A 27,183-nucleotide genomic window follows, 5' to 3' on the forward strand; every position below is an offset into this window, starting at 1 on the left:
AAAAGACTTAATATGAGCCTGACACTGAGTTAAGTGCCTGATTTGCATTATTTCCGTTAATCCTTACACCTCCCCAAAGGTAGGTAATGTTATTCCCATTTTATAGGAAAGAACACTGAGGCACAGCGTGATGAAGAGACCTGCTTAAATTAAAGATGGAAAGGGTTCCTGGGAGGCACAGACTGCTTGCCCAGGTGGGAGATCCCCGCATCCCTCTCTAGTTCCCACTGTGCACGTCTCTTACCTTTCCAGTCCAGCCAACACCCTTCCAGATACAGAAATACACAAGGATCCAGGCGATGGCCAGGGTGATGGCCAGCGGCCAGCGGATCTGACCCGGCTTATCCAGCCCATCCGTCATCTGATGCATGTTACGCCTGATGGAACAGGAGGGAGGTGACAGTCACAGGGGCTGGATTGACCCGGGAGCTGGGCCAGTGTGTGGACACAGGTAATATCTTGCACTGTGACTGCTGACATCTGCGGTCACTGAGATCTAAGAGCTGCGTGGGGACCATGGGGGCCATTATACTAATCAGTAGAAAGGGCTGACCTGCCAGTGCCTTAATTCAGCCTCCACTGTTGCTCACCTAGATGGCTGCAGGTCTCCGCCCAGGATCCCCACCTTCACTTTCTCTCTGTCCCCACTCCAGCCCCTAGAGATCCTTCTAATAGCAAGTCTGGTCATGTCACTCCTCCGCTTAAAGTTCTGCAATGAATCGCTTCTTATTGTTCTCAGAATGAAGCCCAACTCTCCAGGTGGCTCTTGCAAGCCGTGATGAGCTGGCCCTGGTCTTGGCTCTCACCACAGCCCCTCAAGCTCTCCTACGACTGGACTACTTGTCATCCCCTCACTCCGGCTTGCTTGCTCTCACCTGCCTCCAAGCCTTCACGCATACTCTTCCCACACCTGTCTCCCCGACACTGCTTTTCATCCTTAGATGCCATTCCTCACCGAGGCTGGTCCAGGTGCCTCCTTGGGGCCCCATAGCCTTCCATGTCCCTCCTTTTAGTGCTGGTCACTTGGTGTTGCCAACTGCCTGTTTACCTATCCACATCCCTAACCAGACTGGCACACAGTAGGTGCTCAAGAAATGTTTATTGAATAAAAGGTTGAATGAAAAGCTTGGACATGTGGGAGACAACTGCATGTGGGAGAGGCCTGAAAGCAGAACCAGCCAGTGTAGAATCTGGTATTTGTTCTTAAGGAGACAGCCTAGCCAAGGACATTTCAGCACCAAGAGAGTGACTTCACGTGTTCTAACGCCTCCTGAGAACGGCTCCTCTTGGCAGCGTATCCAAGGTGCAGTGCAAACTTCCAGGTAGACCCTAGCAAGCTGCCCAGCACAGATGCTGCCTTCATGCCAAAGAGATTTGGGTCTCAGGACCTTGTTTGGGAAAATTAATGCTCCTAATCTGCACCTTCTATGATGAAACAATCAACATGGCCTTCACTATGGACAGTGCGTGTGTGTGTGTGTGTGTGTGTGTGTGTGTGTGTGTGTCTTTATTCTAAGTGACTCAGGACTGGTTTTCAGAATGAATCAGGATTTTATTGGCCTAGGATGGTTATTCCTCTCCATTGGCCATTGTCTACCTTTCTCCACCCTGCTCGTGCCCTGGAGGCTGAAAGCTATGGCTCTAACACGAGTTCCCCTGCCTTCTGGGTTTGACCAATAGCAGGAGCTCAGAGGGTGGGAGGAGAGTGATGTTGTGGATGTATTCTCCCTGCTACATGTGGCTTTGTCTGCAGCTGGGTTTCTCTAACAAAGGTCTAGTGCATGTCCAGTGGCTCTTCCAAGGTTCAGCTTTCTGGGGGAGAGAAGGGTTTCACCCTTTCTTGGGGGTCCCTTAGCCCTGCCCACATCTCCACAAACAGTCCTTCACCTAACCCTTCCATCAGCCTTCTGAGGTGCCTCTGTACCTGCTGGCCTTGGCTGATATGCCACCCACCACGAATAACCCTGCACTCACTCCCAGAACTCCATCACAGCGCTGGTCAGGTTGGTGGTGTTCGCAATGCTGTAGTTGGAGAAGCAGCGGTCTGTGTTCCAGTGGTTGTCACAATGTTTCCATGGCAGTGTCTGCAAAGACACAGCGACACAGACAAAACCTGTTGAGCCAAAGGCGTTGGCAACAGTGACCCTAGCACACCCTGTCCATCCTTACGGTCCCCTGAGCCTCCTCGCGGCCATTTCCCCCCCTCCCCTTCCCAACAGCTCCCAAATGCAAGTCATACCGTGAGCCCCATTTGAGAGATCAGAGAGGGGCAGCAACTTGCTCAAGATCACACAGCACCTAAGTGTCATTGCTGATATCTGAACCTCAAGCTTTTCACTCAGAAAATGAGCTTTCCAAACGGCACCATAAGGTTTTGTGCGTCCATCCCGGACCACTTCCAAGCTAATGACTCTGAGCCTTGCACACTGACACTGACACTGACTGCTCACCGCGCTTGCACTTTTCCAGGCACAGACCTAAGCGCTGCACACACATTTATGCTGCAATTCTCACAACTCTAGGAGGGCACTGAGGCTCAGAGAGGTTAAGTCTCCTCCCCGAAGTTGCACAGCTGGTATAGAGTAGGGTCCGGGTTTGAACCTGGGTTCATATAAAATGGGCTAACAATACCCATCTTAGAGGGGTGTCATGAGGGTTAGATGTTACCCCTGCTGCTGGAGGAACGGCTCTGTCAGCAGAATTGTGGTCCTAGTGGATGGAGGGTGGACTCTGGGTGTGGCTCTTTCTCAAGCAGCGGGTGGAGGGACACTCACCGTGGTGAAGGAATTGTACAGGTAGTAGATAGCCCAGGAGATGATGACGATGTAGTAGATGTTCAGCCAGAAGGACAGCACAGCAGCGGCAAGGCCCACTCCTGGGAGGGAACACACCCTCATGATACCCATTGAATATCCACAATTTTCCCCTTGCATGTCACAGTTATCATTTCCCACAATGTCTACAATCTCACTCGACCTTGGGGAGAGGCAGGAACGTGGCTAAGGTCACATGCATCTGGCGAGGGAGGGAGCCAGGCCTGGTGTCTGGGGCCCCCACACAGACTGGCGGAAGGTGGGGCTGGGGCTGGGCCTGCAGGAAAGCATGCTTCTCCACGTGTTCACCCGAGTATCTGTCAGCTTTGAGCAAGGGAGCCAAGAAAGTCGCAACCAGCACATGCCAGGGAAATTCAGGGAAATGAGCTCACAGACCAGGGCAGGCAGATGTGAATATGGGGCCTCCTTTCTACCGCCCTAGGTTTTGGCCAGCGTGGTCACCTGTCATCTGGCCCCTTAATGGCTCCACTCTGCTCAGACGTGGCTGAGCAGCTCCCTCTGTCCAGAGGGGTCAAGCATATTGGGAAGGCCCTGGCTTTGCCACCCTCCTGTGGGCAAGACCATCTCCCCAACCCACGGCCCCACTCTGCAGACTTACCTTTGAACATGGGGGCCAGCTTCCACACCCCCAGGCCCCCGATGGATGTGTACTGGCCGAGGGAGCATTCCAGCAGGAAGAGTGGGACCCCCGCAAAGATGAGCGTCAGGAAGTAGGGGATCAGGAAGGCCCCTGCGGGGTCGAGAAGAGAAATGCCCGGGGCCTCCGGCGTTGGAGAAGCCCCGGGCACAGAGAGCGTCACACGGGCATTCTGGGGTCTCTGCCGTGAATTCCGTACACTCTGCCTCAAAAGCAGCACCCACAGCCCACGCCCAAGGACAATCCTGCTCAAAACACATGACCCGCACTTGGCAAATGAAGAGGTGAACTCTCAGATCACTGACGGAGGGCATCACCCTTTCAGAATCCTTTGGTAAAAGGACAAGGAACAGGAAGTGGGGCCTGACCCTCCTTCTGGAGTCTTTTGGGGACCCATTCCACTAAGGTTGCCCCAGGAAAGGTCTAAGTGGAACACTTTCTGGGGGAGGGGGGGGGAGTCCAGGCCCAACAGGAAGGTGGCCAGGCCAGCACCTACCGCCGCCGTTTTTTCCGCAGAGATAGGGGAATCTCCAGACGTTGCCCAGGCCAATGGCATAGCCCACGCAGGACATAAGGAAGTCGAAACGGCCCTTCCATGTGTCCCGGTCCGGAAGGTCCGCCGCCTTCTTCTGCACTTTGACCACCAGGGTTTTGGGCTTGTCACTGCCCGTGGGAATCTCGCTGACCTCCGTGGAGATCTGTCCATCAGCCACCTTGCTGCCATCCGTCGCCATGTCTCGGAGTTTGGACGCAGGGGTCCTGGCAGATGGACGTGCGATGTCGGCCCCGGTCCACGTGGACAGCAGTTTTGCGGTTCAAGGTCACCCTAGAACAGAAGGCTGGTGGTGACCAGCAATGAAGGGGGCAAGGTTATGGAGTTGCCCCAAAATAACAAAAAAGCAAGTCACTCACAAAGGAACCAGGGCTCTAAGAAAGTTCTCCTACAAACCCTGTTCCTCCCACCAGGCTCTGCTCCCCGAGGAAGGGGGGTGCCATTTGTTTCCAAAGACAACATGTGCGGGTGTGGTCTGTTGTCTCCTGGACTAGCTTCAACTCTGGTCATCTGTGTCATGTGGCCTCTGTTGTGTGTCATGCTCAGAGAAGAAAACCAGGGCGACCAAACTGCCAAAGAGAAACACTAAATGCTCCTCATCTTTGCCTCCCTGGAAGCAATCAGATTTCCACTTCCTGATGCTGTGATAGCCACAGCAGGGTAAGCAATGGTGGATCCGAATGTGGAGCCGAACAGGGAGGTATCCCGGCCGCAGGTAGTAGGTGAAGGTGGTAGGTGAAGGTGGTATAAGAGCACAAACACAGACCAAGATCAAAGCCCTCTTTACCACTTTTTATTTTTTTTATTTTTCGCTTAAAGTATTACAAAGGGTATTACATAAGTGTCCTTTTTTCCCCCCCGCCCTTGACAAACCCCTACCCTCCCTTACCCCCCAGTGTCTTATGTCCATTAGTTATGCTTATATCTCTTTACCACTTTCAAGCTGTGTGACTTTGGGGAAACTTCTTAACCTCTCTGGGCCCCATTCTCCCTCTCTTTTAAACCGAGGATGATAATAGTACGCCCCTCATCGGGCTGTTGTTCTTCACTTATTTATGGAGACACACTGTGTCTGGAAAACAATGAGAACTTGTTGCTATTTCATCAGCAGTTCCCAAGCCTGGCTGTGTTCCCAAGTCATTTGGAAAGCTCTATAAAGACACATTCCCAGCTCCCACCAAAAATGAGCTCCAAATCTATACTTCTAACAAATTCCGTAAAGGAGATTCTTTTTAAAAAAATATATATTTTTATTGATTTCATAGAGGAAGAGAGAGGGAGAGACAGAAACACCAATGATGAGAGAATCATTGATTGGCTGCCTTCTGCATGCCCCCCACTAGGGATCAAGCTGGAAATCCAGGCATGTGCCGTGACTGGTCATGTGACCTCCTGGTTCGTAGGTTGATGCTCAACCAGTGAGCCATGCTGGCTGAGCAGGAGATTCTTATGCTGGGAGCCTAGCCCCAGCCCTCAGGTGAGGAAGGACCACTGGCTAGATCCGCTCTGACCCTCAGTCATCCCCAGACATTTTACCTACTCTGAACCCCTCTTACCTCTAGTTCCAGAGAAAGCGAGTAGAGGACAGTGTGTGACACTAGACTCAGTCCAGTCTTGGGTTTAAATCTCTCTTACCAGCTGAGTGGCCCTAAGTTGCTCTAGGCTCAGTTTCCCCATCTATAAAATGGGGGTAATGCTATCTGCCTTGTAGAATTGTGGCAAACATGAGCTTTCATGGCTTGTAAGAGTGCTTGTCACCTGACTGGTTTGAAAAGGGTTATGATTTTGGTTGTTGATTTTACCTGATTTTCTGTGGCAGGTCAGCTCCAGAGCGGCTCCCTCTGCAACTCCTGGGAGAGAGCCTGCAAAGCAGAAGAGAGGAGGGGCCGTTACTGAAAGCGGGCACTGATGAGCAGCCCTGGGCAGAGAACGGCAGGGGTGCAAGAGGCCTGCTAGCGGCTGTACTGTGCATGAGCCCCTAGGAGCCACCCAGCTGGGGTGACCTCAGCGAGTCCATGCAGCATGGCTGGCCCATGAGGCCCTGGGAACATGCGGGAGTAGGGCCTGCTGCCCTTGGGCCAGCTGTGAGAGTGGGCCTGAGGGCACTGTGAGGAAGGTGTTCCATAATTTTATCAGAAAGAAGAGATAAACCACGGAGGGGCTGCAGCTACTCAGGGAATGCAGCTGGTATATTTCTCCACGCTCCATCCACCCTTGCAGTTGCATGTTGTGGCGAGCCCCATGTTGTTGAAAACCATGTGTAACATGAGAGAGAACCCCTTGTTTTGTGGAACAGAAAACCAGGGTTCAAAACAATTTATTGAGTATGTATGTATTGTATGTTCCTATTTTTACCTCCCCTCGAAATCTGTTCGTTAAAAAAACCACAAAAAAAAAAAACAACCAGTAAAAGATTTACCTTAATATGTTCCCAGTGATTAGTTTATAAGTGGTTTTTGCTTTTTTTTGCAGGCTTCTGGATTTCTAGAATTATTTTTTAAATTCTACAAAAATTTAAAAATAGCCCTGGCCAGCATGGCTCAGTGGTTGGAGCGTCAACCTGCGTACCAAAGGGTCATGGTTTTGATTGCTGGTCAAGGGCACATACCTGGGTTTCAGGTTCGATCCCCAGCCCCAGTTGGGAGGTGTGCAAGAGCAACTAGTCCGTGTTTCTCTCATATCAATATTTCTCTCTCTGCTCCTCCACCCTCCCTCCATTCCACTCTCTCTGAAAAAGCAATGGAAAAAATACCCCCCGGTGAGGATTAACTAACTAACTAAATATTTACAAATAAAATAAATCTCTATGAAATTTTTTAAATTAATAAAAGCACACAGAATAAACTTATGGAACCCTAAGCGCAGAGAGGAACTCATGAAGCACTGGTCCGGGGACTCTGCCTTAGGAGCCAAAGCAATGTGTGGCACGTGCCCCAATGGTTTCCCCCCTCGCTCTGCCCTGCTGGGCTCCCAGGTTTGCTGTGCACTCGTCTTCCGGCCCCTGGCATGCAGTCCCCATTACCAAACACCACTGTTTCTTCCTAGAGTTCGCGGAGAACCAGACCACCTTCGGACAATCCAAGCTTGACCGCCAACCCTGCTTCTTGTTCTCAAGGATGACCCACAGTTTGTCTCGATGCACATCTAGGTCCTGGCCTGGGCATGGCACCGTCAGAAGGAACCCTAGACTCAGGTAGGGTGACCGCCTGGCGTCAGGAATGGCAGGAGGCGGGCGAGTCTGTGGTCTACCACAGTCTTGAGACATTCAGGGGAGAGAGCAGCCTCAGGAAAGTGGGGTCAGCCATCAACTCTGAAAACAGGGATATCCTTAACTGCCCCCAGGATCTACCCTTCTGCGCTCCAGCCGCCATGTTTGAAATGATCCCTTCACCTTGGACCAGGGCTGATCACCTGACCCTGGCTAGCCAATCAAAGCTCCTTCCCTGGGACTTTGGCATGGGACGGAGAAAGGCCAGTCTCTCCAGCGGCTTGTTAGCACTGAGGCAGCCAGCCCTCTCTGACCACCTTGTACTCAGAGTAGCAGAGACAGTTGGTCTGAGGAGGAAAGAAAGCAGAGATGAAAAGCTGGAGAGGGAATCTTGAAGGCATTCTTCTTTGTGGTTCCAGGCTTTCTTAAGACTGGCTACGGTCCTGCTTTTGGAGTTTACAAAGCGATCCCACAGTCATAAAATAGACTCCCCATTTTTTTTTTTTATTACATTGGGCTCAGGGGATTTCTGCTACAATCCCAAATCTCTGTCCGCTACCTCTCACCACTTGACCAAGTTCTCAGGAATGCCTATGGCCTGTGGGAACCACTTCTGGACTGAACTTTGGATTTACTTGTTGTTATCATGGAGACTCAAACCAAACCCCAATATTTACTGGATCACCTGACACCATTCAGGGAGAGAGAGAGAGAGAGAGAGAGAGAGGCCAGGTTGAGCTCTGACTCACCCCCTGCAAGCAGGCAAAACAGCAGGACATGTTATGGGGGGGGGAGGGGTGAAGGGAGGAGGGTTCAGTTCATCAGGAAGTTTATGCCATCGTCTTCTCCACGAGTAGAGCACCTCTTTGTGCCAAGCCTGGAGGGATCAGAGGTGGTGGCTGCTCTGAAGAACTCACCAGGAGGAAGTCATACGTGCAATCTCCAGAATATGGAAAAGTGTATTCAAGTTTAGCCAAATGCCTATGATGCCCTATGAGGAGCCACATACGCATACGTGGAGTTTTCCTTTTAGAACACGTGCAATATATGAAGAAGATAAAAGACATGAAGCCACAAATGAATATAACTGATGCCTCTTTGAGGATTCAGATTGAGAAGACCCTTGGACTTGCACGACAGCAAGACTACCCCATTGCTGTCAGACCTCAGCTCTAACACTACACTTACTAGCGATGGGTGAGTTACTTCCCCAGTTCCATCCTCATCTGTAAAGCGGGGGTGGGGGGTGGGGGGTGGGGGGTGGGGGGATACTAGCAACACTTCTCTCATAGATTCATGATGAAGACTAAATGAGAGCATGCATATAAAGCGTGTGAAAGAATGCCTGGCTCAGAGTGAGGTATTATGAATCTCCACCATTATCATCATCGTCATTGTTACCATCTATGAATGGATTGTGATCTTACTCTGGTATTCACAGCTTCCTGGAAGCTACGATAGTGATGATGATGATGATGATGATTATGATAGCTAACATATACAGAGGCTTCATTATTTAGGCCCTTCAGCATTTTCAAAAGGCAGCCAGAAACCATTCTTTTAGTTGCCATGGGGAATACTAGCTAATAAAAATGTCAAGTTCTTTGCTTTGGCTCTTTTGATACCAATTCAAAGTGGTCTAGCTGATCACTTTGGGCCAGTCAGAAGCTGGGAGTGGTACATTTGTGTGTTTGGTTAAAATAATGAAAAAGAATTATTTTTTAATAAATAAAGTCTGGTAAGGGGGAAAAAAAAACCACGCAAACATCTAGTTAGATGGGAGGACAAGGCTAAAGGGACCCCTGTCGGTGAAAAAGCCTGGGACCCAGTGCTCACACAAAGCCGTTCCAGGAGCTGCTTTGCCCACGCACTCCAGGGGAATGGCGGGGATTTTAATGCCTGACACCAGCTGGTTAGGCTGTCGCTCCCCTCGTGAAAAACAGCACGCAGAAAACACAGGCATGTGCAAATTCACAGCAAGGGAACCTGGCTGGCTGTCCTTCTAGAAAATTAATGACCTCTGAAGCAGAACTAACCTTTTTCCACTGTTACCTCCCCTTTCCTGAAACAGGCTCCTGTGCTTCGCGGGTGTCTGAGGATGGCTCTGTGGGTCTGCTGCATTGAGACCAGGGGCCTCCCTGCTCCTGAGTGCCAGTCTGTGGCCCGTTTTTACCTGCTGATCGAGTGGGTGGACGAAATGCCTCTCGCCAGCTCATGATGTAGGGCAGTGATGGCGAACCTTTTGAACTCGGCGTGTCAGCATTTTGAAAAACCCTAACTTAACTCTGGTGCCGTGTCACATATAGAAATTTTTTGATATTTGCAACCATAGTAAAACAAAGATTTATATTTTTGATATTTATTTTATATATTTAAATGCCATTTAACAAAGAAAAATCAACCAAAAAAATGAGTTCGCGTGTCACCTCTGACACGCGTGTCATAGGTTTGCCATCACTGATGTAGGGGGCATTCTTCCAAGGCCACCTTCCAGAGTCTTCCCGTTCTCCCTCATCAGGTGAACAAGAACCTAGTTCCACGATCCTCCAGCTCCTTAATTTGCCCTCATTAACTGAATTCCACCAAAGCAATGTTCAAAAGGGCACTGTTCATGTGAGACCACAAGCAACAAGTCCTCTGTATTCTACGCGTTCACTCCTTGATTTATTCAAATATTTACTGAGTACATGCTATGTGCTGGGACAGCAATGGAACAGCTGTTTCAAGCATTTTGTACACTGACCTACACCCTGGTCACCAGAGTTTGAATCAGTGAACAGGGGCCAGCAGACTCAGTTTTGTAAATACTTACTGAGGGCCTAATGTGTACATGGAGCTGAGCTGGACACACAAGTTGCAAGGATTAATAAGATGAGGTCCTTGACCTTAACAAGGTCATAGCCTAGAAAGAGAAATATCTCTGCCTATAGCTAATCCTAATCATAAATACTACAGGAATGTACGCATAAGACACTGTAGGCCTAGAAGGAATGAGTTAATTCAACCAGAGAAGGTATCCCAGATGAGGGAACATTTGAGCTGGGTTTTAAAGGTTGAATAGGTGTTCATCAGGCTCAAACAGAGGGAAGGGCATCCCAAATAAAGGGAAATGCATGAACAAAAGTAAGGAGGTTTGAAGCTTGGAAGGTCAATTTGTGAAGGGCCTTGAAAGCCAGACTAAGGGACTGAGGATGGGACAGGGGTGAGAATGTGATCAGATTTGTAGAGAAGACAACTCATTCAGGGGAACTTTGGGAAGGAGTTGAAGAAAGAGACTTGAGGCTGGGAGGTGGTAAAAATGTTCCCATGATGCCCTATCCTTCCTCAATGTGCTCTCTGTGACCAAGTCCTAAAGCCATTGATAAAAATGGGCCAAACCAAACAAGAAGAATGCTCCCGCCAATCCCTGGGTAAGGAGATGCCTTGTAAGAAAAAGAAAACACACGGAGTTTGGAAGCTCTAGATCCGAAGTGGAAATATGGGTCAAAATTCGCCCTTGGGCTTGTTTTATTTGGCCTGAACAAAATTTTCTTTCAGTTTGAATTAGGAGCCAGAAATCTGACTCTCTGAGATACAGTATTTCAAACAGAGAGACAGCCAGTGCAAAGGCCCCAAGGCAGGAATAAGCTTGGCATGTCTGAGAGACAGCATGGAGGCCAGGGTGGCTCCAGTCCAAAGCAGCAAGGAACAGAGCTACTCAGAGGCGGGCAGGGGCCAGATCACACAAGGTCTCAGAGACCCTGGCAAGGGGTTCAGATTTTATTCTAAATGGGATGGGAGAAAGTGGAGGGTTTAAGCAGTGGGGGTGATCTGACTTTGGCTTGTGAGTCTCACTCTGCTGCCCAGAAGAGGCTGCGGAGGGGCAAGGATGGGAGCAGGGAGGCTCACGAACAGGCCCAGAGTCCAGGCAAGAGATGCTGGTGACTGAAAGGTGGCAGCTAGGGCCGAGGTGGTAAGGAGTGGCACTGGGGATCTATTCTGGAGGTGGGGCCTGTAGGCCTTGCTGGTGGATTGGCAGTCAACAGCCCAGCCCTGGGCCAGATGGCAGGCTGGGGGGAGGGGAGCATGTGGCAGCCAGTTGGACAATCCGCCTCTGTCCCATTGCATCAGAGGGACAGGAGGCTGTGTGGGGTGGGGACTTAGGCAGAGGCCAAAAGGCCAAGGCCAGAGTCTCAGGGCGGCTATTGTCCAGGGCCAGGACTGGGCCCAGAACCCACGGAGCTGGTGGGGTGCCATGCAGAGCCAGGGAGGCAGGAGAGCTGTGGCCTTGGAGTAGGGCCCCCACTCCCTCCAGGATGCTGTGCACATTCCTGCTTCGTTTTGCTCCTGCTCTGTTCTGTAATTACAGAAATTAACAGCGATTCGCTTCAGACTGCAATCATTCTACTTGCTTTTCTTTCTTTCTGAAACTGTGGTTCAGGAAAAAAATTAATATTGGGTTTGGCTTCACTCCAAGAGGAAACAGAATGCAGTTTATTCTCTGCTTTAGGGGGAAATGCTAGGCTTAATCAATTGGAGAAGACGTTATCGAGCATCTGCTGTGCACCCAGACCCATGCCAGCTCCTATCAAGGGAGAGGAGCCAGCCTTTATTGAGTACCTACTGTGGCCAGGCATTCCACAGGTTCTATAACATCCACTCCTCATTCCATCTCTGTGAGCTGAAAGCAAAGTCACCCTTTCGACAGATAAGGAAGTTGAGGTTTGCCAGCCTGGGGCTGTTAGCCTCAAATTGCTTAGTAATTCAGGGCCTTGTTACTCAACGTGTGGTTCTCTCAGGGGCAGTACTGGCATCACCAAGGAGCCAGTTAGAAATGCAGAATCTTGGGCCCCCCTCCAGACCATGGCATCAGAAGCTGCATTTTAACTGGATCCCAGGGATTCGGGTGCACATGGCAGCTGCAGAAGCTGTAGGGTAGGGATGACCCTGACTATTTGACAAAGCTTGATTCAGGGGCTAGATATTTACCTTGCTTGAGTCTCAGTTTCCTCATCTGTAAATATGAACCCGGATACTTTCATAGGAATGTTGTGAAACTCTGAAGTGAGGTAATGCATGGAAAGAAGGGGGAAAGCAGAGGGCCTGAGGCACAGGAATGTGAGGACCAATTAATGGCTGATGATCAGGAGCAGAAGGCTAGAGGGAGGTGGGAATTGTGCCGGTGGATGGCAGGTGCTGCGGGCAGCCTTTGCAACGCAATGCTCCCAAGGTCAGGAAAAGCTCCCTGGAGAAGGTGCTCTGATGGAGAAGGGGCACCTGGACAGGGCCTCCAAGGCCTCAGGCCTCAGAGGCTTGAGCCCAGTCTGGTGGTAAGGAGTCAGGCTGCAAGCTGCAAGCAAAACGGACAGGTGCAGGCCTAGATGGTAGGCTCTCATCCTTGGACCCTCAACCAGTAGGAATTATGAGGCCTCCTTTCTGGTCCATGCCACACCTGTACACCTGGTCTGCACTTGCAGTGTACAAATGAAGAAAAAGGCCCAGACAGGGCCGGTGGCTGGCTCAAGGTCACACAGCACATAAGCGGTATGATCCTTACAATCCTTCACCACCCCAGCTCTGGGCCCATCTCACTTACTCAAGAGATGAAGGAAAGCAGTTTCACATCTTGGCGCAAAACCTTGAGCCGCCTCAACGTACCTGAGGTAATTTGCAGACCCGGATACATTTCTCAAAAGCATTTATTGAATGCCTACTCTTCACAACATCCCAGTGTGACTTTCAAGTAAGTTACTTATTTTCTCACACAGTGGGAGGACTGGATTTGAATTTTCTAGCACTGTGCCCAGCCCAGTAAGTGCTAAACGTAACAAAGCTAAAAAGATTAGTCCTATTTTGCAAATGATGGTACTGAGAGGCTCAGAGAGGTCAGATGAGCTGCCCAAGGTCATGCAGGATTTAACCCTGGCCCTCTGAATCACAGTCCAGTGGCATCTGCTCACCCAGCAGGTACCTCCCAGGCACCGGCCTGTGTGAAATTCTCTGAAGCGTTTAGATGTGGCCTGATGACCTACCTGAGCCTGCCAGCTGGACCCTGGGTGGGGAGAAGTGTGACTACATGGAGATGAGTTCACCTGGCATCACAGCCCTATGACAGTCGAGAAAATGGAGGCTCCCATCCTTCCCCTCTGCTTGCAGCCTCTGAGAGCCTGGAAGTCTGGTTTTCTGGGCACCTCCAAAACCAGAATGTAGGAGGCTACAGGACACCCTACACCAACAACCAGAGTGACAAAAATGAGCTTTGTAACTGCTGAAAGCTTAATAGAGCCACGCAGAGGTTAAATGAACTCCGGGAGTCATCGTTCTCTTTCTTTGTGGTTGCACACAAAACAAAAACAAACACTAAAACTCAACAAAATCCCCAACTTTTCATTAACAAAGAGGGGAAGAAAGGGAGCGCTCAGAGTGTAGGAAGGAAGTGAGCTGCACACTTACTAGCAGGGCCTCTAAATGTGTATTAACTTGCTATTACCCATCCCTATTTTACTTATGGATAAACTAAGGCACGGAAAGGTAAACTGATTTGCCAAAGGCCTCCCAGCTCGGAAGTAGGAGGATTAGACTTGAACCCAGGCAGCTGGGCTCCTGTGCCCATGCTCTTATCCACTCTATTCTGCTGTCTCTAGTGGGGGTGCCTGTGGAAGCCCCAAGCCCCATCTCTGGCATGTGTAAGGTGGCTAGTTTCCAGCAGGCAACTCCCTCCAAGACAAACCCCTACAGGATAGGTCTGCTGCTCTTTTTAAGAAGCCCAAGAGAGCTGCTGGCACTAGACCCTCTCAGCTCTGGCTCCAGGAAAGGCCCATGGTCCTACTGGGAAAATCCTGCAGGTATCCTGGTAGCCAATGAGAGGTCACATGGGATCCAGGCTGAGCAGCTCTCACCAGGCCCCTGAGGCTGGCGGCTCTAATTAGAGCCTCCCAGGAGGCAGCCAGCCTCAAGGGGTGGCAATCCCCTCTGGGAGGCCCCGGCTCTGCTCCAATGGCAAACACTGCCTGCACTTGCAGCAGCCCAGAGGTGTGGCCTTAGGACCCTCTGCAGGGAGAGGGCCTTTCCAGGGACTGATGGGAGGGGAGAAAGCGCAGACACAGTTTGAATTCCTCCATCCATGCGGGAAACGAGTTAAGTCGACTCGCGTGAATTGCGGGTACTCTGCGGGAGCCGTCTTTAACTCGGTTCATATAGATTTGCGGTGGAGTGCGGGAAACGTGTAAACTCGGGCCGATTGTAACTGCGTATTACCAAATATTTGTTTGTAATCCACCCTTTTGGTGGATGGAACAAAACCAAAAGACAGAGCCATCTTATATTTTGGCGGGAAATTCACCCGCACTCCAAGTGTTAACTAGCTGTGTGACCTTGAGCCAGTCCCTTTCCCTCTCTGTGCCTTGGTTTCCTCCCATGTGCAAGGAGAAGAGTTGGATTCTGACTTCTAGCGCGTCTTCTGACTTCCAACTTCATTCTCATCTCATCCTGCTTGTCTCGCTCACACAATCAGTGGTTTGCAAACATCTGTTCTGGCTCTTAATTGTCTGCAATGTCTGACTGAGCACCTTGCTTTGTCATGGCAATTTTCAATCCAATCCAATCCACATCGACTGTGCACCTCCAGGGAGCCAGGGCCCATGCTGGGTGCAGGGAGATATGAGCCCTCAGGACAGCTGGGAGATGGGCCATGAAACCAACGTCCACATGGTGAGTTCTGCAGCCCTAAGAAGGAGGGAATGGCACCCAGTCCATGGGGCCTAGGTTTAGGCAAACACCTGGGAGAGGCTAGCATTTGGGCTGGTGGAAAGGGGACAGAAGAGAGACATATTTTTATAATCACAGCTACTGAAGCAGGACTGGAATCCTTGACTAACCGCTTCTGGTCCATTCCAGGCAGAGAGAACAGGACAAAATGCATCCTGTAATTTGAGATGGTGAGGTGCCTGGCTTGGTTGGCTAGAATCTGGGGTGATTTAGGGATCGTGGCTGGGGAGATGGCCAGTAGCAGTAAAAGGCTTTGAATGCAGGAAAGGGGGCGGGCGTTGTATCCTGTGATAGAACAATGATTGTACGGGCCATTTATTAAGTGATTATTATGTGTAGTGCATCCATGGTTGATCGCATTTAACTCTCACAGAACTCCACTGCACAGATGTGGAAAATGGGGCTCAAGAAATAAAGCGATTTGCCCCGGTTCCAGGTCCAGGAGGCAGCAGCTTGATTCCAAGCCCATGCTTCTACTGCCCCTTCCCCGATGTGAGTATTGGGGGAGCCTTGTAGATCGGGAGATTTCCTTGGATGGTGATTTGGCAAGGGCCTGGCAACTGTGTGGTTAAGTGGGAGGGGGTGGGAGAACAGTGCTTGAGCTGGGACCATGGTGGGGGGGGGGGGGGGGCCAATGGGGAAGGCCTGGTCACTCTATACAACTTGGCTTCTCTCCTTACTCACAGCTAATCCTTCGGTCCTATCTCCCCACCTACACTGTCTCCTCTGTATGAATAGCACCTGGGTCTTCAACTGCTTCTGCTCCCCCCAGCAGCTCAGTGCGAGACACAAACATGCTCTCCTGAATTCCCCCCTCTGGGGCAGTGACCTGTCTTGGAGAAGGGGGCACCATCTCGGAAGCAGGGCTGGAAAGTGTTTAACAACGAGCTCTCATGAAAGCAAACAAAAGGCCGGATTTGGGGTGGCTGCTGACTTCTCTGGTGTGAATGCTCCCTCCACAGACGGGTGCCAGGTACCCCTTCAAGGTCACAGGATTGTGAAGAGATGCCCACACTCTGCGAGTGGGCTCTTGATTGCTTCCCATGAGGAGAGCTCCAGAAACCAGCTCCTGGGCTGGCACCAGTGCAGACGCCGCAGCTCTTGAGGGTGCAGCTGGAGGGAGGGGTTCAGAGCCGGTATGTGGATGCTGAGGAGTGGGGAGGGGTGGGAGAGAGTAAGGTGTGAAGGAGGAGGGGAAAAGAGCGTGAAGACAGAGAAGGTGAGAGGAAGACAGTAGCAGTGACAGGGGAAAGGGCACAGGAGGAACACAGGTACTCTGTGATCTCAGTGAACCTTTGGGAGACCCCCAGGAGGGAGGGAGTCTACATTTAGCAATAAGAAACCTGTGGTTGGAAGAGCCCAAGGTCACAAGTAGTTGAGGAGCTGAAATTGAATCCCAGGCTGAAGGGCCTCCCCACTGACTTCCTTCAGTTGGTTCTAACAGGACTTCAGTGGGGCCGCCATCAGTCTCAGCCTTCCAAGGAGGGCCTGAGGCACTGAGAACATTCCCTGAGCCAGGCACAATGGACCCGTGGGCTCTCAGCCTTTGGGCCCTCACAGTCCTGTTCCAGGCTGCTTCTTTCTTCCCACCTTCCTTTGGCCTGTGTGGGGAATGGTTGAGCATTTCCATTCTAGGGGATGCCTCTGAAAAGGCCCTTGGCTCAACAGGCCAGAAAGGATTCATTCAGATCAGAAAACAAAAATGACATGATGACCACCAGGCAATTTTTGCCTTTTACGAAACACTTGTAAGAAAACCAGGGGGTTAAATAACAGTTCTCTCTTGTTCAAGATATTGAAAGGCTCTGAAGGGCATTGGGATAAAGGCCCATTAAGATCTCAGATTTGGGAAAAAGAAAAAACGTAATGCTGCAGGGTCTGGCTGAACTCAATGGCGATCTCTAATAAATCACACACAGACACACAGCCCCCGGGGAAAGCTGACTCGGTGACACAGCTAGCACTTCGATGATGGTGGCCCTTCACATCTCCACAGCTTCTCACCAAGCGTCCACACCTGGACTCCATTTCCTCCTCTCAACAACTCTGCCGGCTTTTATCAGCCCCATTCCAGAGGTGAACACACTGAAGCCCCAAAAGATAAACTGTCTGAACCAAGATCACACAAAGTCACAATAAGAACTACCAGGGATCTCAAACTAATGGCCTTCGGGCCACACGGGTCCCACATTTTTTTGGTTGAGTGGCATCAGCCTAGAAATTTAAAATTTGAATTTTCATGCTTTGTGGGTACGTGTTTTCCCATTTCCCACAAGTCCCACCATGACTGTCACCCTGTCCCTGACCTCTTTACTAATTTCTCTGATCTGCCTGGCCCTCAGTGGCCTTTGAGTCTGCAGTCCTAATACACAAGGTGCAATCTAGTCACTCCAGAGCGCTCTCTAAGTGGTAGAAGGGGGACCAGGTTAATGTGGACCCTTCCCTAGGGGATACGCAAAAATCTTGGTGGGGGGTGATGTTTATAAAATCACAGTCAGTGTTATAATTTTGTATTTGGGAAACAACAAACCCTACTGTTATCTTAACGTAAACTCGGTTGGATTAAAAAAAATGTGGAGAGAACTGCTTTAGGATCATTTGCAAGAATAAAGAGGGTGTGTATTTTCAGCCGATTAAGGGTCAGATTCCAGGGTCTCAAATATCTCCCATAAGAGAAAGCTGATTTTCTTTTTAAAAGACTTGAATGGATGCTTACTTCAGCCAATGCATCTGTTCTTGCTTCATTCACTTGGCTTTCAGACAGAATCTTTAGAGTATGAATCCTCCTTCTTTGTAAAGTGAAACATCCCATGTAGCATGAATAAACTACCCATTTGGGAAAATGGGATTTTTTTTTACTGAGCAAATATTCTTAAGTTCCATGCACAATAAACAATTTCAAGGGGTATTCAGAGATTTATTTATCATGAGTCATGTCAGAGGCAGGCAGAACAAGGCAGTGGTTAAAGGCACTGGCCTGAGGGAAAGAAAACATGGTTTTGAGTCTAAGCCCAGGTGTTGTGTGACTGAAGGCTGGTCACCAACCTCTCTGAGACAAAGGTGATGATATCTACTTTAGGGCTGCCGTGAGGATTAAATGGGAGAATACGTAGTGGTTAGTAGAGGGCCTGGTACATGCTTGGGACCTGGCAGATATTATAACAAGTGACCTGATTAGGTCTAGTATTATTTGTTTTCGTTTTTTTTTGTTTGTTTGTTTTTTTATGGCTGTGGGACAAAGTCCTGGGTAGAATGTCATCATTATCTTAACCTATAAGGCAATCAATGCAAGGGAATGGTGGGAGCTACTCGGAGATGCTGACCAAGTCAAATTCTCAGAGCAAATTGTTCATTAAACATAATTCCCAAAGTGGACATGTGTACCTATTCGGTAATTAGCACATCCATTCAAATCCTGGTTAAATGCCAACTGTCTTCATTTGCCCCCGACCCCTCGCCTGCCTGCACCGGATGGACCCATCGGAATCTGAGGTCTCAGGCTCATTGCTTCGCACCCTGTCATCCAGCCCCAGGGTGGGCAGTGGACCAATGGCCCTCCCGCTCCGGGAATACAGAAACAGGCTGCTATCTCTGGGGGTGGACTGGCCCAGACAGGTTTGTGGAAACAAACAAAATGGTTGCTCTCCTCCAAGTAACCAGGACCCCAGCTCTCATTGTTGCTCTCACTGAAATAGCCGAATGCTTGAGTCCAGCACCCTCTTTCTGCATCCAAAATGGAATGGGGTTGTCTGCCAGCTGTACTACATCCGTGCCAGCATGCAAATGATGAACTTGGGGTTTCTCAGGGTGTTAACCCCGTGCTCTCCAATCCCTGATTAGGAAAGTCAATATACTGTGCCAGCTGTGCAGGAGAGAAATGAAGAGTGTGGATGAGAGTGTTTCTTTTCCAAAGGGCTTTCAGCGTGGAGTCATTTAGATAACCAGCCTAGAGAAAACGCACCCTCCCCTAGTGTGGTTTACACCTAGGCTTTTAAGGACAGTGCATTGGTAGGGAGGGGCATCAATCATATTTTCCAAATGCAAAATATCTGTGCATATTTTTGGTGACGGGGAACTGTTCATTCTGATATTCACCAGCCTGGAATGAAGAGCCTGTTACTTATCATTCTTATACTTACTTTAGCCATCTTTCAACCCCACAAATCAGAAGCAATGCATGGCTGAGAGCGGCCGGACCGGACCCTTCTCCTAGCCTCTCCTCTCTGGTTAATAATAATAGCGACTGCTGATTGAGCTACGCCCAAAAGTGGGGCTTGATTCTCTGCCTAGCTGACCTTAGTTGGTCTCACAACAACCACTTAGTTGGTCTGTTATAATCTCCATTTTGCAGATGAGGACACTGAGGCTCAGAGAGGTGAAGTGACTTGCCCAGGGTCACACAGCTAGGGAGTGGGAGGAAGGGCTTTGACTTTGGCACCAAAGCTGAGGTTTGGCACTACCTTGCAGTCATCACAGCGCTCACTCTACCCAATTTGCAGATGTGCAAACTGAGGCTCAGAAAGGGTAAAGGGGTTGTCCATGGTTGCCTGGCCACCCAGAAAGGCCGGATTGGTGGTGCCTAGAGAAGAGAGTCGGTCCATCATATCTCCACGAGCACTCTCCTTAACAGTCTTTAGAGGGGCCTGGGTGCTCTTACTGCAAGGCTCAGAGCTGGCCCCCTTCTGGGACCTTAAACCACCAACTGCTCTCCCTGTCACAGTGTCCCTTTCCAGCCTTTTCCTCCCCAACCCAGGAAGTAGTTTGGGGTTTAAGTCCCAGCTTCACCTTTGGCCTGCTTCTGTGACCCGGGGGATGAGCCACTTCACCTCTCTTCACCTCACTTTGTGCCTCCATGAAGAAGCAAAGGTGATTACGCCTTTCTGCCAAGGTCATAGGAAGGATGGAACTAGACAAAGCCCCACTAGCCCCGAGCATCCTTTATGGGGAATCTCAAACTCTAGACACAGTCCCCTCTGCTTTCTCGCTCGCTCCAGCAGCTCCCGAATCAGCATTCAACACACATCACTCTGCCTTGTACAACGCCATTATCTCCCGAGGACACAGGCTCCGTTGCCACAGCAACCAGAGTCCTTCCACCAACTCTATTTAATAATTTCTCAACAGTGGAGCTGGGCTGGCTTGGAGCAGGGGGAAGAGCACTGGGTTAGGGGTTAGAAGCTATGGGTCATGGTACCTGTGGGCCTAGGTCTTCTCTCTGGGTCTCGGTTTACCCATCCATAATGCAGAGGTGTTTGAAATGGGTGGGTTTTATGGCTTTCTCTAGTCGAGAAAAACCTGAGAAATAGCTTTCGAGGTCCAGGAAGTGGGGGGGGGGGGGGGGGGGGCGGGGGGAGCTAGAGCTACTAAAGAGGGGTTGGAGGTTTAGGGGCATTTAAAGTTCGCAAGAAGAACCAGAAGCTGCCTTTGGTGACTGCATTCTCTCCTTCTGCTGACTTGCCTCCATAATGTCACTGTTCAGACACTATGCAATCTCTGGTGACCCACCATGTTCAGGGCTGCAGTTGGTTAGGAGACATGGTTTTTCTTGCAGTCATCGCAGCTCTCACTCTACCCAATTTGCAGATGTGCAAACTGAGGCTCAGAAAGGGTAAAGGGGCTGTCCATGGTTGCCCGGCCACTCAGAAAGGCCGGATTGGTGGTGCCTAGAGAAGAGAGTCGGTCCCCTACCCTGTCCCTCTGCCCCACTCAGTCCACGGCTGATCTTGCTCTGGCTCCCACCTGGGTGGCCTCTGGCTCTCACTTAAGGAGCCACACAATCAAAAGCAAAAGGTAAATACCTACCATGTGTCCTCCACTATGCTGGCCACTGGAGACACAGAAACCTAGCATTCCCACTCTGAGGAAATTTATGGCCTTGACGGTGAGTAGCTCTTCAAAGCAGAAACAACACCTGGTTTACCTGATTTACTGGTACACAGTAAGAGCTCAAAGTTTTATTTACTCCAGTTGTTTGCCCACATCAGTTCCTAAAGGTACCTTGGCTAGATCCCCCCAGAGGTCTCTAAGAAAACCTCCCGGAGTAGCCATCTGTGGCTCCAGCTCCAAGGAGCCCCTGCAGACTCTGTGCTGGGAACGAGGCTGATGTGAATGAGGCTTTGTGACTCTTGACTGGCTCCAAGGTCGGGGAGGAGGTGGTTCTGCCTTGGCCCAGGATGACGGCGCAGCTTATAGGCACAGCCATTGTAGCCCAACGGTGCTATTTAACTCTTCTGGGTTGGCATTCTCATTTAATAGCCATGACATAATTGACAGTGCCACATCTGCTCTGTCATTACTGGCATTCACTGCCATTTGAGAAAGGGCTCTTACTTCCCCAGTCATTAGTCTCAGGAGGCTATTATGGGGGGAATGGAAAGGGAAGTGGGGTGTGCTGCCTTACTTCCTCGCCTGGGCACCAGGAACAGCCCATCGTCCTATCCAGTCCAAACCTCTTGGCTTTATGGACAGAGAACTCGAAGCCCAGACAGGGGAGGGACCCTGCCCACGGTCCCCAGCAGGCTCGAGGCCATCAGACTGGGGGCTGCTCTCTGCTTCTTTCTTGGGTCTGCAAGCCCAGGCCTTGGGGTCCCGCAGACCTGGACATGTGTCCCAGCTCCGCCGAATGAAACAACCGCACGAGGTCAGTGGGCCTCAGTTTCCTTCCTGAGGATCCCGGGACACGGCTTGTGAAGTGCTCCACTCAGGTCCTGGCTGGTGTGGCTCAGCTTGTTGGAGCATCACCCTGTGCACTGAAAGGTGGCAGGTTCGATTCCCGGTCAGGGCACATACCCAGGTTTCAGATTCGGTCCTTAGTTGGGGTGCATGTGGGAGGCAACTGGTCAATGTTTCTCCCTCACACTGAGGTCTCTCTCTCTCTCCCCTTTTCGTTCCCCCCTTCCCTCCCTCTCCTTTCCTCTCTTTCTAAAATCAATGGAAGCATGTTCTTGGTGAAGATTAAAAAAAGTGCTCCGCTCAGTGCCTGGCTCACAATCAGAACTCAAAACTGGGGCTTGCCGAAACCGGTTTGGCTCAGTGGATAGAGCATCAGCCTGCGGACTGAAAGGTCCCAGGTTCGATTCCGGTCAAGGGCATGTACCTTGGTTGCGGGCACATCCCCAGTAGGAGATGTGCAGGAGGCAGCTGATCGATGTTTCTAACTCTCTATCTCTCTCCCTTCCTCTCTGTAGAAAATCAACAAAATATATTTAAAAACAAAACAAAACTGGGGCTTGTATGTACCTGATTATTTGGGGTCGCCATGCTGAACCAGCCTGTTAAAGGTGTACATGTAAGACATGCACTTAAATGCCATCTTCACAGAATCCTCTCCAGTAAGCCTACTTCTTCCCCAACCCTAAGCCCACTTCTGTTTTTTAATCATAGGTGGGTCCTTGACCTCAAGCTCTGGAAACATCCCACATGGGAGCAAAGGGGTTCGGGCTGCAGCAAGGCTGAAGCACAGGACGGAGCACAGACAGAGCATGGGGAGCCAGTGGCCTGGGCACCTCGGAGCTCGAGGTTCCACCTCCTTGGCCTCAGGGTGGTCCTCCTGCTGATGGGGACAGTAGCACCTGTCCCCTAGCATCGTTCTCACCAGCCTCAGGCAGCCCAGGACTGGTGCCCAGGAGGCTCTCCATAGTTGGTGGTCGGGGCCAGGCTGGCCACACAGACACAGCAAACCCTCGGGTGTCCCTGCCTCCTCCATCACCCCAGAGGTAAGCTCCTAGAATCTGTGATACTTCACAATCTTCAGCAATGGATAGCATCTCAAGGCCAAGGGGAAGGTGCAATCACTTCCAGGCTGCGTGGTTTCCATTCCATACTTCCTCCCTTCCCTACCCTCTTGTCTGGACACGGCTCAGCATCACACAGCCCATTCCTCTAAGGCCCTGGTCGGCAAACTGCGGCTCTCGAGCCTCATGCGGCTCTTTGGCCCCTTGAGTGTGACTCTTCCACAAAATACCGACTTCTGTGCATGGGCCATGAAGTTTCAATCGCACTGTACGTGTGCGCCCGCACGTGGTATTTTGTGGAAGAGCCACACTCAAGGGGCCAAAGAGCCATATGTGGCTTCTTGCGAGCCGCAGTTTGCCGGCCACTGCTCTAGGGCAGTGGTTCTCAACCTTGACTGCACATTAGAATCTTTTTAAAATCCTGATTTCTGGGCCTCATCCTCCGGAAATTCTGTTTCTTTGTTATAGGGTGGGGCCACAACATTAGTAACAAAGAAACAGAATTTCCGGAGGATGAGGCCCAGAAATCAGAATTTTAAAAAGATTCCCAGGTGATTCTAATGTGCAGCCAAGGTTGAGAACCACTGCTCTAGAGGGTCCCAAATGTTCTGAGGCTCATGTCTGAACACCTCCCCACACCTTCCTGGTTATCAAGGCCCTTAGATCCTTCTAGACCAGTGGTTCTCAACCTTTCTAATGCTGTGACCCTTTAATACAGTTCCTCATGTTGTGGTGACCCCCAATTTCATTGTTACAAATTGAACATAATTAAAGCATAGTGATTAATCACAAAATCAATATGTAATTATATGTGTTTTCCGATGGTCTTAGGCAACCCGTGAAAGGGTCGTTCGACCCCCAAAGGGGTCGCGACCCACAGCTTGAGAACTGCTGTTCTAGACAATCTTGCAGAGTCCCTAGGGTCCATTTTCACCCAAACACATCTAGATAAGCACAGCTGTGCACTAACATGTGTGCCTGAGAAAATCATCCCTTCCTTGCCCCCCAAGTCCTGCCACCACTGGGGGCTCCCTGACCAAATGAGTACACTTCAGACCCCAAACTCTGGGTGTGACCGAGGACATGTTAGCCTCCAGCCAGAGCTCAGGTAAGATGCCAGAGCTCTTTTCTCCTAACCTCATGGCTGTGTCTTCCCACACTATTCTGCATCTCCATCACTTTGTGCTCTGCCTCCTATAGATCCAAGCTTGTCTGGGCACCTTCTCAAGGGGCTACCTGGTGAGTCTAGATTTGGGTTTTGTAAAGGTGCTTCCTATCAGCTGGAAACCAGAGGTCTGTGGAAACAGTGTTCTGGGCAGATGTCTTGAGTCTCAGTTTCCCCATCCAAAAGATGGAGACAATGGTAATAAAGTATTTTCACTTGGAGCTCCCAGGATCGTTGCATGCTTCAATGAAGAAGTACTCAATGGAATCCTACATACATGTTAAGTGTGAATGTACTCAGGCGGTATGCAAAGAGTCAAAGTCATTCTGATTTGAGCTTTATGAGAAAACTAGCTTTTAAAAAATTGTATATTTTTATTTGAGAGAAGATTCTGCTCCAGGATATCAAGGACCATATTTTCTTCCCCTAGAATACTGCACACAGGCTCAAAAGAAAGAACGACTACATGAGCTTTTTTTTTCTTTTGGGGCACACTGTAAAGTGCTGTTCTGATGTCCAGGAATCTATCTATCTATATAAAACCCTAATATGCAAATAGACCGAACAGTGGAACAACTGAACAACCGGTCGTTATGATGTGCGCTGACCACCAGGGGGCGCGCACAGAATAGCGCGGGTGTCAGCAGCAGGCGGCAGAGCGTGGAACGTGGTGGGCGTCAGCCACAGCAGGATAGTGAGCAGGTGAGCGGGGGTGCCAGACCAAGGCGGGGCACCAGTCATTGTCATCGGGCGAGCCTCTGGTGGTTACTGAAAATTCTTTGTTCCCATGCGCCGTGGTCCTGCCCAGCACTCACACCTGCTGCCGGTGCCCGACACTGGCCCCAATCGCTCGGGCCGTCAGCAGGTGCAAACACCTGCTTCTGGCGCCAGCTCAAATAGCTCCACGCCGTCAGCGGGTGTGAGCGGGGCTGGTGCCATCAGCACATGGGAGCAGCAGCAGCTGGAGCTGAGCTGCCAGCACAGAGGACCAGAGGGCCAGCGGAAGGAGCCAGGCGGGGGCGTGAAGGATGGGCCAAGACCCAACCCTGTGCCCACTGCAGTCTCGCGGCCCACAGTTCCTTTCAAGGTGCACGAATTCATGCACTGGCCCCTCGTGTGTGTGTGTGTGTGTGTGTGTGTGTGTGTGTGTGTGTGTGTGTATATGGCTAAGCAACCATCTGACCATCTGACCAGTTGGTAGGTATGACATGCACTGACCCCCAGGGGGCAGACACTCAACAGGAGCTGCGGTGACTTGGCAGCAGTGGTTCTTGAGTGACGCACCCGGAACCAGAGAGGAGGGAGCACAATTCCACCTTCAGCCAGGTGTGGGTTAGTTGTTGCTGGGGCATGGTCGGCCCCGAATCTGGTTTACTGCCGAGCTGTGGTGACACAGATGCCCTCTGAGCCACAGTGCCGCCACAGGTGCAGCCAGCCAAGGAGAGATCATGGGAGGTTGGCTCCAGAGAGTGTCTGGCCCCTCTCCTCCAGTCCGGCCCCACTGGCCACCTTCTCATTAATTTCCTTTCAATGTGCATGAATCCTCCGTGTACTGGGCCACTAGTATTGTTACAAGCACTAAGTGCTAGCAAATGGCAATACTGATACCTAATATTATTGCTCACTTCCTTGTGGATGCTGCCCTCTCCCTGCACAAAACCTCCTTACCAGACAATTAAGGCCAGGAAAGCAACCTGCTGTCAATGTCTTTCTGGGCATCTTTGACCTTGAATGTCCCTCTGGCCAGAGCTCAGTTATCTCAAGAGCTGGCATGTGACACTGATCTTGCAGACACTATGCATTTGACAGGTGGGCAGAGCCGCAGGTCACTGTCCGAGGCAGCATCCTCCAGCCTGGCCTATGTGCCAGGATCCTGTCTGGCCCTGGGGGCTGGGGGCCCCTTTCGCCAAGGGTCAAGCCCAAGAGGGCCCCTGAACCCCAAATGTGGCTCGTTCCACCTGGCCGCACACCCCCTGCTTTCAGAAGACCACAGCCAATCGTTCTGCAAGACCTGGCCTCCTTGTAATTTCCAATTTGTGAGAAATGTAAAAATAGAAGGCCATTCGCTGCAGGCAGCTTGCATCAAATCGGATGCCACTTTCGTGTCATGTCCGATCACGGTAAACAGAGCTGATGGCTTTGTCGGCCGTTCTCAGCGGCTTCCAGAGCAGCGAGAGGCTGATGACAAATTGGGGGACACCTAAGAATGAAGGAAAGATGGCTGGGTGCATAATGTCAACACCAGCTTTAAATGAATTTAAAGTCTAGGTTACAAATATGTTGTAATAGGCTGGGCACCTGAGTGCGAATTCCAGTTCTGCAACTTAGCAGCTGACGGACGCTGGGCACAAATCCATCATCTCTGGGCCTCAGCTTCCCCAGTTATTAAACAGTGGCTGTCAAGCCATCAGCCTCTCAGAGCTGTGGGAAAACTCCACGGACAGAAAAGGAACGGGGAAATGCTTTCTAACTGTGCAGCTTCTTGAACGGGGAGTTGTGGTCCGCGCTAAGTGACAAAACCAGGGGCTTTCATGTGGTGGTTGAGTTGGGGCTCCAGGGCCATTTAGAAGCCCAGTGAGGCTACAGCAAGCACCCTAACCTCTCTCTTGTCTGTTTCTTCATCTGTACAGGGGCAATTCTACTATATGCCTCTTAGGGTTTTGTGAAAATTAAATGCAATAATATAAGTACACAGTCCACAGCACATCCCTTGGCAGATCATCAACTGTTAGTTATTACTGTCATCTATGATATTGTCATTGGAAAAATATTGAGTGGGATTTTTTTCTTCTGTTTATGATTGCATCCCAAGCCTGTGCTGAAATATCACAGCTTGCATTCACACCTACCGTCTATGCCAGGCAACCCTTGTCTCTGCTGTGAGCTGGCTTCCCACTCACTCCCATGTCCCCATCCCCTCCTCCTGAAGGCTCCGGGTGAGCTCGGAGGGAACATGCTGGAGCACATTTCCTGGAAAGCCTTCTTTTGGGGTCCATTATCTGGCCTCCTACCCTTTTCCCCTCTCAAGTACCACTCTTTCCCCTCCAGCTACCAGTGACCTTCAGAGAATGGGGGAAAGGTGACAAAAAAGGCTGCTGACACGGGGCTCATGTGAGGAGCTAGAGCCGAGGAATGCTGCGGGGCAATGGACAGGCGTCTGATGATCGATCTCCTCCTTCCTGAGAAGGCTGCTCTTTGCAACTGGAATCAATTCAAGGTTGTTTTCATTGTGCCAGTGGCTGTGTTCTGCCTACCATGCTCTGGGCACAGAGAAGCTGGGGTGAACTGAAGGGGCAGTTCTGATGCA

At 50.6% G+C, this 27,183-nt stretch overlaps 1 protein-coding gene across 3 annotated transcripts in view; it reads right to left on the reverse strand.

Annotated features, from left to right (window-relative positions):
* SLC6A1 (solute carrier family 6 member 1) overlaps positions 1-27,183 on the reverse strand; it is a 44,272-nt gene that overhangs the window by 13,663 nt on the left and 3,426 nt on the right. For 2 of the 3 annotated variants that reach the window (XM_070433628.1, XM_070433627.1), the window contains exons 2-7: positions 5,827-5,886; positions 3,968-4,310; positions 3,433-3,564; positions 2,775-2,875; positions 1,975-2,084; positions 245-377 (exon numbers count right to left, since the gene is read on the reverse strand). In XM_070433628.1, the coding sequence (XP_070289729.1) occupies positions 245-377; positions 1,975-2,084; positions 2,775-2,875; positions 3,433-3,564; positions 3,968-4,205 (714 nt within the window). In that variant the 5' untranslated portion in view covers positions 4,206-4,310; positions 5,827-5,886. The remainder of the gene's footprint in view (positions 1-244; positions 378-1,974; positions 2,085-2,774; positions 2,876-3,432; positions 3,565-3,967; positions 4,311-5,826; positions 5,887-27,183) is intronic. The other variant, XM_070433629.1, reaches the window with a different exon arrangement.

The sequence above is a fragment of the Myotis yumanensis genome, unplaced genomic scaffold (genome assembly GCF_028538775.1).
Source record: "Myotis yumanensis isolate MYYU_CA2020_CCGP unplaced genomic scaffold, mMyoYum1.0.hap1 SCAF_14, whole genome shotgun sequence".
NCBI classification, from domain to species: domain Eukaryota; kingdom Metazoa; phylum Chordata; class Mammalia; order Chiroptera; family Vespertilionidae; genus Myotis; species Myotis yumanensis.